The 9,883-nt window shown below is 51.5% G+C and overlaps 5 protein-coding genes across 5 annotated transcripts; 2 read left to right on the top strand and 3 right to left on the bottom strand.

Annotated features, from left to right (window-relative positions):
• Nucleotides 1–9: 9 nt before the first annotated feature.
• On the bottom strand, nt 10–3,420 carry PHF3 (PHD finger protein 3). The gene is made up of 2 exons (XM_059464159.1): nt 3,022–3,420; nt 10–2,916 (listed from the first exon to the last, which is right to left on the bottom strand). Exons 1-2 carry the CDS (start codon nt 3,026–3,028, stop codon nt 389–391), a joined length of 2,535 nt encoding a protein of 844 aa, XP_059319229.1. The 5' UTR covers nt 3,029–3,420; the 3' UTR covers nt 10–388.
• A 177-nt stretch (nt 3,421–3,597) lies between these two features.
• On the top strand, nt 3,598–4,731 carry VE01_10501 (uncharacterized protein). The gene has a single exon (XM_018279899.2). It carries the CDS (start codon nt 3,643–3,645, stop codon nt 4,612–4,614), a length of 972 nt encoding a protein of 323 aa, XP_018125171.1. The 5' UTR covers nt 3,598–3,642; the 3' UTR covers nt 4,615–4,731.
• VE01_10500 (uncharacterized protein) lies at nt 4,682–6,867 on the bottom strand. The gene is made up of 2 exons (XM_018279898.2): nt 6,692–6,867; nt 4,682–6,395 (listed from the first exon to the last, which is right to left on the bottom strand). The coding sequence occupies exons 1-2, from the start codon at nt 6,771–6,773 to the stop codon at nt 4,756–4,758; spliced, it is 1,722 nt and encodes a 573-aa protein (XP_018125172.1). The 5' UTR covers nt 6,774–6,867; the 3' UTR covers nt 4,682–4,755.
• Nucleotides 6,868–6,916: 49 nt separating this feature from the next.
• Nucleotides 6,917–8,103, top strand: VE01_10499 (uncharacterized protein). The gene is made up of 4 exons (XM_018279897.2): nt 6,917–7,125; nt 7,180–7,364; nt 7,416–7,834; nt 7,891–8,103. Exons 1-4 carry the CDS (start codon nt 7,102–7,104, stop codon nt 8,028–8,030), a joined length of 768 nt encoding a protein of 255 aa, XP_018125182.1. The 5' UTR covers nt 6,917–7,101; the 3' UTR covers nt 8,031–8,103.
• An 8-nt stretch (nt 8,104–8,111) lies between these two features.
• Nucleotides 8,112–9,673, bottom strand: VE01_10498 (uncharacterized protein). The gene is made up of 3 exons (XM_018279896.2): nt 9,381–9,673; nt 9,228–9,321; nt 8,112–9,020 (listed from the first exon to the last, which is right to left on the bottom strand). Exons 1-3 carry the CDS (start codon nt 9,522–9,524, stop codon nt 8,314–8,316), a joined length of 945 nt encoding a protein of 314 aa, XP_018125183.1. The 5' UTR covers nt 9,525–9,673; the 3' UTR covers nt 8,112–8,313.
• Nucleotides 9,674–9,883: the final 210 nt, after the last annotated feature.

Here is a 9,883-nt window from a genome sequence, read left to right as displayed (position 1 = left end):
AGTAGTACTCGGGCAACACTGAGATTCAGCATAAAGTAGTGTGAAGTTACATTTTAGCATTCATAAGCCTTATGGACACAGCTCCTACACCAGCAATAATGCCAACTAAAGTACAAGAACATCAGTCCCAAACCACGCAACCTGACATACAGTCAATCCTCCCCTGCCTTATTCTCTCAATTAAACCGCCCGAGGCCGTGGTATCATAAGCTTAAGACGAACACAATCATCCACACGAAGCTCGTTTCCCGTTCAAGGTATTCGTCCCTACATCCTCCTCCTGCCGCCTTTTTTCGTAGTATAAAACAACAATCCGTAGTTCCCCCACCATACAATTAAATTCCGATAAACTCCTTATTTCACACAACGGCCTCCCATCTCTCACAACTCACTGTGGGGCACCAATGGCACCGGCGCCAGAAACCTTGGCCGCATCTTCGGCAGCCTTGGCCTGACCCTTCTTCTCTAGGAGCCCACTCAGTATCTTCAGATCCACACGGGCATCCTTCTCTTCTTCAAACACCTGGCGGATGACACGCCACTCGGTGGGCTCCATGCGAAACGCCTGCGCCATAAGGAACGTCGCCGTGGGAGCCGTAATAAACTCGCCCAGGATCTCTCTTGCGACCGCCTCGCCTCGAAGCTGTTGAGCCTGGCGCTGCTGCTCAGAATTGAGTGGCTGGGTGGAGGTGACACCAGCCGTTGGTGCAGCGTGGGCGGGGGACTGGGTGGCAAACATGCCTTGCGGTGGCTGGGGAACGATGGGAGACATGGATGGCCCTTGGCCGCCGAGTGACAGCTGGCGGTGGCTGTGATTGGATGGCATAGATGGTGAGCCGCTGCCATCGTAAGATTGGGCCAGCGTGGATTGGTTCTCTGGCTCGCGCACGACAATGGCGATGATCAGCATTGGCTCTGTACGCTCCGTGGGCAGCATGTTGTTGTCGAGGTTGCTGAGAAACTCTGGTCCGTTATCTTTCCCGGGTGGCACTGGGATAAGGTACGTGTCGCGCACGTTCGCAAGTGTCTTGTTGCCGACGACACCATATCGGTTTTTACTGCGGAAGTATTCGTAGAGCTGCATGAACTCGTTGGCCGCGCGCTCACCGCCAGATGCAGAAAGAGAGATGACTGTGACATCGGTCTTTGGGCTGTAGCGGAGACTGCAGAGATACTCAGTCGCTTTTCCGGGATCGATGCGGCCGGCGACGGAGAGACGGGGGTCCAAAAGGTTAGACCATGGTGTGCCGACGGTGCTGAGATCTGCGCCGGCAATGTGTCTAGCAGTAGCACTGAAGTCGCAAATAGAAGTCATGACCATACTACCGCGCCAGACGACGGATGGATCTTCCGCATGCTCAGGAGGTTCGTAAGGTGGCGAATCTGCCTCTGTCCCATCGTCAAGAAGCCTGTCGATATCGGGGTCTTGAACCAGGTTTGCTTGTGGAGGTGGTGCTGCCATAGATGGCTTACGTGAATGCTGAGAGAGAGTTGGTGATTGGACTTTGGAGTAGACGCTGTTGATGTCAAAGTTGTCGGCCGCGCTAGCCTTCCTCTGGGCTGACTTCGTCTCCTGCGAGTCTACCGATATTGACTGTGGCCTTTGTGTACCGCTAGGAGTGCTGTCTTGTGGGTGATAGTCGTCAATATCCATTGGGAGCTCAGGGTGCTCGTCTTCTCCTGGCGAGTTTTCTCGCGATCTTGCGCCCATTCCGTGGTTAGGATCTAGCATGCTGCGGCGGCGGCTGGCTGGCATCTCCTCGGTGGCACCTTCATAGTGCTCGTCCTCGATAACCTCGTCTCCTTTGTGCGTGCGCCTTATACGTGGCCCATCTTCTTCGGTGATCATTATGGCTTGCTTGTCAGCACGTGCCTTCATTTCTGCAGTTTGGCGTTGGAGTTCTTTGGAGGCCATCTCATCTTCGTTCATGACCGCAAGGACGCTTGGCGTGAGAGACCTTGATAGCAACCGTTCACACAGTTCCTGATTAGTCTTCAAGTTCGCCACCACCTTCTTTGCTTGAGTGCTATACGCAGACTTAGAGATGGAGACATCGTGAATTGCTCTCTCGATTTGAAGCGCAAAGCTTAGAGCTCGTGGGTCAACATCCTCCTCGGAGCCTTGAAAGCTGCCATTTTTCAGAGAAATTTTGAGAGAGTACTGAAGAGACTTGTTGAGAAGTTTGGCCGCTCCTTGTCGGGAGCTGTCTAACTGCGCGATTGTTTGTGCAAGGTCCTTGGGCACATTTTCCTCCGCTGGTGCAGGTGAGGCGTTTGTTGATGACACCTTGCGTATTTTTGGAACTTTCAAGGCCTCATCGTGAGACTCGTCTCTAGTCTTGCGTTTGGTGCTTCCTGCACGACTGGCGGCTTCCTTCTTTTCCTTCTTGGCCTCGGGTTGAGCGTCTGGCGTCTTTGATTTGCCATTCTGTGGCGTTTCGGCTCTCACCTCACTGACCCTCTTACCCTTCCCTTTTCTACCCCTCTTGTTCTTCTGTGCCTCAAGAACAGCTTGGTCGTGTGCCTTGAGTCGAATCTCCCACAATTTTTCTCCACGAGCCATGGAGTCTAACAGCTCCTTGTGGTTTTCTGGCTTGCACCTCTCGCACCAGTACTCCATGTTCTCGAGAACATCTTTGTCGGTTGTAATGCCCATGCACACATTGTGTTGCCAGGCCTCGCAGTCTGAGCATGCGATCCAGTCTTCTCCAGCGGAATCGTCTTGTTCCTCCGCTCCGCACACACAGCGAATGACATCTTCCTCTTCTTCCTCTGCGGAGGCTTCTTGAGAGGAAACTTTCTTGGCAGACGCCTTCTTTCCTCCGCGCTTCTTCGATGGTTCGGCAGGTTGGTCGAGTTGATCGAGACTCTTCGTATGTTGACCTTTGGTCGCGCGGACCGACCTTCGAGGTTCGTCTGTGGGGGGAAACACGTTAGCTTTGAAGCTCTGAATGCCGCACACGCCACGCGCATACACTGTCGCGCACGGCGACGGTCGTGGTGCTTGCGATCTATGCTTACCAGACATATTGGGTGATAGTGTTATCGCGATTTCAATATATTCACAGGCGATCGCGCTTTACAATTGGATTCCAGTCAAGTCAAGCGGCAGTGTTCATGCGCGCATCACTGGATCTACGGGCAAGCTAAGGTGTAGAAGGCAAATGAGCTATCCAGAGAATGAAGCCCTCTTCAATGCCTGTCTTTCAACAATCTCCGTGGCGCGTTGCGCAACGCAAGTTCCTGCGCGTTTATAGATTCCAACCAGAACGCGCCTTGTGCGAGTATAGGGGGCTAGCAGACAATCAAACAGCGTTATAGCTGTTTGCGCACAAGACCCAGAATGTTGAGGGTCGATATTAGTTGTCGAGAAATCGCGGGCAGAGATCGTTCGCGATGATGATGTTGTTTTGGAGTTGGGGGCGAGGCGAAGATAACTTAAGTAAGCTGTTTTTGGGGCAAATCTAACCTGGCAGAACCCCTGTCATATGAGTCACGTGATATATATTTAGCGGCTTGGTCCAAGCTCCTTGCGGGGCGTGGCTGTAGTGGCTTCGCGTCGCATGGAACTCTTGGCAGCTCAATTGGAACATAAGAAGAAGCTCTACGTAAACAAAACTAATTTCGACAAACAACCCTCTGATGGCTGATGTACGAACTCTGCTACGGAATGAGCGTAATGCCCGGCGCATCAGCCATCGGCATGCAAAATACTCCGAGACAGGGAAGCTACAATGCGTAGTATGTCATGTTGAGCTGAAGAATGAATTGTTATGGAACGACCACCTGCGGTCTGAGAATCATTTGACACTCCTAAAAAGGAACGGCCGCGAATCGGGTTCTCCAGCTGGTTCCCCAGAACCAGAACCTGCGCAGACCAAAATTAACAACGAAGAGAAACCGAAAGCCGCCACCTCAGCTGAAAAAGAACCCGCAGCAAAGCAAACCAAGAAGCGCAAGGCTAGTGATGATGATGAGGAGGAGGAACAAGCGGACACCAGCAGGAAACGAAGCAAAAATGTACCTCTGCCTGGCTTCTTACCCCAAGGATTCTTCGACGACGCCACGAAGGCGGAATCCGAAGCTGCCCCTTCCAATAACTCCAATGGTCAAGAATTCAGGCTCCCCTCACGTCCAGCCACTCCTCTTAAAGGACCAGATGCAGTGCCAGAAGCAGCAAAGCTCCCCACGGTTGACGAAGACGAATGGGCAGCTTTCGAAGCCGACATCGCGGCAGCTCAAGTCGCGGTAGAGACAACAGACGATGCCGTCATAAGCGCGGCGCCAATGACGACAGAAGAGCTCGCGGCAAAATCGAGGGAGGAAGAGATGAGTGCGAGGAAAGAAAAGGCTGAGGCGGACTTGGAGGGGGATAAGGAGGATGCTGTGAGGAAACTGGAAGATGAGTTCGAACAAATGAATGAACTAGAGGAGCGAGTGAGGAGGTTGAAGGAGAAGAGGGAGGCATTGCGGGTTAAAGAGCCCACTACTGTTGCATCAGAACCTGCAGAAGGGGGTAAAACGGAGGCCTCAAATGCTACTCCAGAGGAAGAAGATGAAGACGATGATGACGAAGACGATGATGATTGGGCAGGATTCCGGTTGCGTGGCTAAGGAATATACGGCATGGTTGGAGAGACAGACAATTTAGTCGAAGTCACTGTGTAATACTACAATGATACCCCAATAGCTTTGCTAACGCTCATATGTTATACAACTATTTATTTCCCGTGACAACCTATCCCACTAGCCGCACTAAGGGGCTGGGGTTGGGGCTGGCGCGTCTACCTCGTCAACATCCATCTCCATTAAATGTCCCTTTAACCCCTTCCTCGTAACATTCATGGCTCTTGCAATTTCCTCTTCCTCCTCTCGCATCCTCCCCTTTCCAAAAGCCAACGTCTTCTGCTGCCTTCGCTTCTCTTCCGCAACCTTCTTCTCCCGATCTTCCAAGGCCTTCTGTCTCCTCTTCCTCTCCTTCCTCTCATTCCGCGCCTCCTCATCTTCCTCAGCCTCTGGTGCTTCCGGTGCCGGAGGGAGCGTAGCGATGAAAGTCTCGATCAGAGGGTCTCGGATAGAAGGATCCATGGAAATGTACTTTATATCCGCCAGTACGGTTGGCGGAAGATGCGAGGGGAGGGTGGAATTATTAAGTAAAGCCGGTGGCTGGTCTTTGAGTAAGTTGAGGAAGTCGGATTTGAGTGTTGCCTGTGGGAGTTTGATTCGATTGATATGCTCTCGATAAGACTTCTCGCGGTCTTTATCAGAGAGGTTGGTATCGCGCATCTCTTGCTCTTTTTTGAATTTGCGTCTGAATTCGGGCCAGTACAGCTTCGGTGTTGCGTTCTTCTGTAGGAATGCCAGGTATGGTATCCTCGGGTCTTTCTTCTCCTCCCTCGCCCGCCTCTCACGCAGCTGTTGGATTTTTTCTGTCGACCATTCGTCCCAGACTTCCTTCCTGCGTCGCATTGTGGTAACGGCAGTATATCTTGCGTCATCGACTAGTGTTCCCTCTTCTACTATTCTATCCCACGGTGCGTAGGGGCTCACACCGGAGTCGTTGAGCAGGTCTTTGAAGAGAGCAGTTGCATCCTCTTCCGTTAGTTCCATACCCTCGGCACCTTCTTCCCACTCTTCCATATTGCCATCGTCGTATTCGCCTGGTTCGAGGCCGTAATCTTGGCCCATTGCGGCCAGTTGAAATGCAATGTCATCCTCTGTGAACTCAACGGGCCCTTGGGGGGCAGGTTCTTCAGTCCGTTGCCTTTTCGAAATATTATCCTCATCCTCGTCATCAGTAACTTCCACCTCTTCATATTCCGAACTATCATCAGCCTCTGGATGGATTTCAGTGGGGGCTTCTGGCTTCGGACGTGATTGAGCCCCTGGCATCTCTTGCGCCCCTGGAGCTTGAGCCGCCTCAGCTGACCTTTCGTCTGCCCAAGCAGCAGCCTTTTCCTTAATACGTTGTTGATCAAGTGCCAAGATACCCTCCTTTAACTTTTCCGGTATACGCCAAAAGCTCTGGTTCTTCTCGGAGTTGTACGCAAACCGCCTCCCGAACTTGGTATCGATGAGGAACCATGGCTCACATCCGGGAATAGCACGCTTTGCTTTTGGCTTGTCAACCGGCTGCGGCTTCGGCCTCGAGTCGCGCTGTGAACCATGGCCGCCTCTACCTCCTCGATGACTATCCGGGCCACCTCTACTGTCGTGATGGCCAGAAGGAGGTCCAAAAGCAGAGCCCGGCCCCAAATTCCCAACTGATTGGTACTGTAGGAAGCCAAGTGCGGGATTGTTAGGGGCAACAGCAGGGACTTGAGGAGCCGGTGGCGTTTCAACAGGCCGCTGGTATGTGGACTTCTTGGTAAGAGTATTATAATAATAGGTGTGACCTAGTCAGGGTGTCAGCGTATTATTCTTGGAAAAGATTTTAAACGAAAAAAGCTGAAGTCACGGCGATTTTATGTATCGTAGCCTGTGAGAGTAGGACAAAAAATCCAGTGAACGGACATTCTCCTATAATGGGTTTGGAGCATGTCTCCTCTTCTCAGGGTTGGTTGGGCCCCTCAATATGACGCCGTAACAGGTCCGAACAGAAAATCGACACGTAAAAGAACCATCGTAACATGATAAACTTGAAACTCATATTTGAAGACCCAAAGAAAGTGAGCTGAAAAGCGTGACTGACCTGTGGGAGCTTTATGTTCCGTCCACCCAGGTGGAAGAGGAGACTGGCCTTGAGCCGTCGGCGTGTGCGTTGATTTTAGCATTGTATATTTTGACTGCCGTTACCTGCAGCAGCTTATTAATTAGACAATCATTAAAAAGAGTTCTGGGAGGAATTAATATGGTCCAGTACGTCTGTCATGCTTTATTGGTCTGGCCAAAAGATATGATGTGAGGCGCCAAGGCACGAATAATTTAGCGCTAAACACGCGTGGACCTGCTTGCCTGAAGCTCCCCCAAGCTTGGGTCAGACGTCCTTACAACCAACACATCAACTCTCCACGTCCCTCTCCACCAAACCTCTTGAACTTTCACTTCTCCGGCCCTGATACCCTTCTTCAAATCCAGTGAACTTTCGAATAATTGCCAAACATGTCGAGAAGATACGATTCCCGAGTAAGCATGCGTCAAGGTAGCCGTGTTTGGAAGGCTGAATCTAATGTGATGTAGACGACGATCTTCTCGCCTGAAGGGCGTCTGTACCAAGTCGAATATGCGCTCGAGGCTATTTCACACGCGGGAACGGCGATTGGAATATTAGCTACCGATGGAATCGTTTTGGCGGCCGAGAGGAAGGTTACCAGCAAGCTCCTGGAGCAAGATACCTCAGCTGAGAAGCTCTACATCTTGAACGAGTACGTGGCCAGATACTCTGTTCAGCAGGATGAATTCTAAACTCTCTATAGCAACATGATCTGCGCAGTAGCAGGCATGGTCTCCGACGCAAACATCCTCATCAACTACGCCCGTCAAGCCGCCCAGCGCTACCTCCTTACCTACAACGAAGATATCCCATGCGAACAGCTTGTGAGGAGGTTATGCGATCTCAAGCAAGGCTACACGCAGCACGGTGGTCTGCGCCCATTCGGTGTTTCGTTCATTTACGCAGGTTACGACCCCCAAAGGCAGTTCCAGCTGTACCAGAGCAACCCCAGTGGCAACTACGGCGGGTGGAAGGCAACAAGCGTGGGAGCAAATAACGCAAGCGCCCAAAGCTTGCTGAAGCAGGATTACAAGGAGGATTGCAACCTCAAGGAGGCGTGCGTGATGGCCGTGAAGGTGCTGAGCAAGACGATGGATGCGACAAAGCTTAGCAGCGAGAAGAGTAAGTCTCCTGTGTGCGCTTTGATTTCTAATCAAGGAAACTAACATATTTTACAGTCGAGTTTGCAACTGTTGGCAAGACGAAGGAGGGCAAGATATACCATCACTTATGGAGCGCGGAGGAGATCGAAACGCTACTGAAGGAGAACGACTTAGCGAAGGAAGATACCAGCGACGGCGATAGAGTTGTCACCTAGAATATCACGAAAGTTGGCTGAGTAACCATTGTACTTTTATGCTAGAGCGAGAGAAATGACAAGAACTTTGAACAATTCAATGCTTCCTTCGTATCGTCATTTGTGCTCATGCTATGTCCATTTATAAACATCCAGTGTAGCTCATAATCCGTAGATATATACACCCATCTTCATAAGAGCCCTAAAGCTCCCCGCAAAATATTCATACATGATTCACTCCTTTCGCTCAGGTGCTAAATCAAAAGTGCTCAATCACCCCGAAAACCCATGAAGAATTGGCCTTTCAGTCTGAGTCTCCGCTATCAATCTCACCGAGATTGAACGCACTCGGCCCAGTCCCTTCATGCATAACTGCCGCCTCCTCATCGGTTCCGACCTTCGCAAATCCACCTCCAGATGCAGCTGACGTCCGCGATGCATACGGAGCATCGCAATTCACATTCCTCAGACGCGGATAAAATCGTCGGTAGCTCCAATGAGCAACAATCATCCCCAAAGCACTGCCAATAGTAACATCATACACATCGTGGCGGTAGTCCTCGCATCGCGAAATTGCAACCCAGCCTGCAAGCACCAGCGGTGCCAAGGCTAATAGGCCCCTTGCCAAGTCACCCTCGCGACGGAAAACGTGCATCTGACCGGAGAGGAACAACGCCAGGAAGCCCAAGCCAGAGAATGAGAAGCTGGAGTGCCCGCTAGGGAAAGAGCGCCATCCATCATGGAGACGGTGGTGGTCAGTCTCTGTGCAAACTTCCCATGAGACGAGTGTATGAAGAGGTGTGCCCGCCTTCGCTTTGCAGCGGGAAATGAGGTCAGGCCGTGGCCGGCCGACGGCATTTTTGATAAGGTCGGTAATGACAGCCGTTAACAGCATGCCAATGAAGAATGAGAGTATGGTAACGTGGGACTTGTGGAACCCGGCGCGGGAGATGGCGAGCCAGAGAGCCATTACGATGAGGGGGACGCCGCCACCGTAGAGGAACATCATTGCTAACTATAGTTAGCCAGTGCTCTGAAAGGCGCCTGTGTGGCTCGGAAGTATTCATAGGGGCTGTGCTGAAGTAGCCGCTGAAAGTTCTAGATTCTCCGTATGAATGGATAACTGGTGACATCTTGCTCGTTGCTTCGCACACGCCTTACGAACACCCTGGGGCCGTACGAGTATAGAGGTGGAGTAATCTAAAGACTGAGACTCACAGACTGGAACCCTTTCATGTTCCGCATGAGGGTAGGCAAGGTCGATGTTGCCCAGTTCGAATAATCTATGGAATGGTGTGGTGTTGAACTCGAGCTTCATCCACACGCAACATGTCAGCCAAAGTCATTTAGAAGTCATGACGAGGTTCATACCACAATATAAGCAGCTATAAGGACTGCTAGGCCAACATAATCCGGGGCATATGTCTTCTGCCAAAATCTGGCAACCGCCCCGATTACGCCTGGTTTGCTTGTAAGACCGTTGGTAGCCCGACCCTTCCCCTTCGATTGCGCCATTGTCGCTTTTGGAACCCAGATAGTTGGTACAGTTTGTAGGCACCGATGAGATGTTATTATGCTCTTACACCATGATGCGGTGGCCTTTATCGACTGAGATTTGGCGTTCAACTCTCTGCTGACGGACGTTGTCGTGTGTCGTATCTGGCGGTGGTACCCCACAGGGTCGAACTGCGATCCCTGCCACCAAAGCCGCGTTGCTCCACCCCAAGCTTTAAATTGACCTTCCCTGCCGATCCCGCGTATGCGCCCCTCCTCACTCCTCAACTACCGCGTCGCAACGTTTTAACCGCAGGACCTATCGCAAAAAGCTCCAACGATAGACCACGACGCGATGAAATAAATACTGGATATCTCGA

The sequence above is a fragment of the Pseudogymnoascus verrucosus genome (genome assembly GCF_001662655.1).
Source record: "Pseudogymnoascus verrucosus strain UAMH 10579 unplaced genomic scaffold scaffold_86, whole genome shotgun sequence".
Classification (NCBI taxonomy): domain Eukaryota; kingdom Fungi; phylum Ascomycota; class Leotiomycetes; order Thelebolales; family Thelebolaceae; genus Pseudogymnoascus; species Pseudogymnoascus verrucosus.
This window is presented reverse-complemented; position numbering and strand designations above follow the sequence as displayed.

What these genes read in the sequence shown, in the direction of transcription:
- VE01_10501 (XM_018279899.2), top strand. Translation starts at nt 3,643, where the DNA reads ATGGCTGATGTACGAACTCTGCTACGGAATGAGCGTAATGCCCGGCGC.
- VE01_10500 (XM_018279898.2), bottom strand. Translation starts at nt 6,773, where the DNA reads ATGCTAAAATCAACGCACACGCCGACGGCTCAAGGCCAGTCTCCTCTT. An exon ending in GGAACATAAAGCTCCCACAG is followed by an intron (nt 6,396 to 6,691) that starts GTCAGTCACGCT and finishes CACCCTGACTAG; the next exon opens with GTCACACCTATTATTATAAT.
- VE01_10499 (XM_018279897.2), top strand. Translation starts at nt 7,102, where the DNA reads ATGTCGAGAAGATACGATTCCCGA. An exon ending in CGAGAAGATACGATTCCCGA is followed by an intron (nt 7,126 to 7,179) that starts GTAAGCATGCGT and finishes AATGTGATGTAG; the next exon opens with ACGACGATCTTCTCGCCTGA. An exon ending in AAAGCTTAGCAGCGAGAAGA is followed by an intron (nt 7,835 to 7,890) that starts GTAAGTCTCCTG and finishes CATATTTTACAG; the next exon opens with TCGAGTTTGCAACTGTTGGC.
- VE01_10498 (XM_018279896.2), bottom strand. Translation starts at nt 9,524, where the DNA reads ATGGCGCAATCGAAGGGGAAGGGTCGGGCTACCAACGGTCTTACAAGC. An exon ending in TTATAGCTGCTTATATTGTG is followed by an intron (nt 9,322 to 9,380) that starts GTATGAACCTCG and finishes GTGTGGATGAAG; the next exon opens with CTCGAGTTCAACACCACACC. An exon ending in ACATGAAAGGGTTCCAGTCT is followed by an intron (nt 9,021 to 9,227) that starts GTGAGTCTCAGT and finishes AACTATAGTTAG; the next exon opens with CAATGATGTTCCTCTACGGT.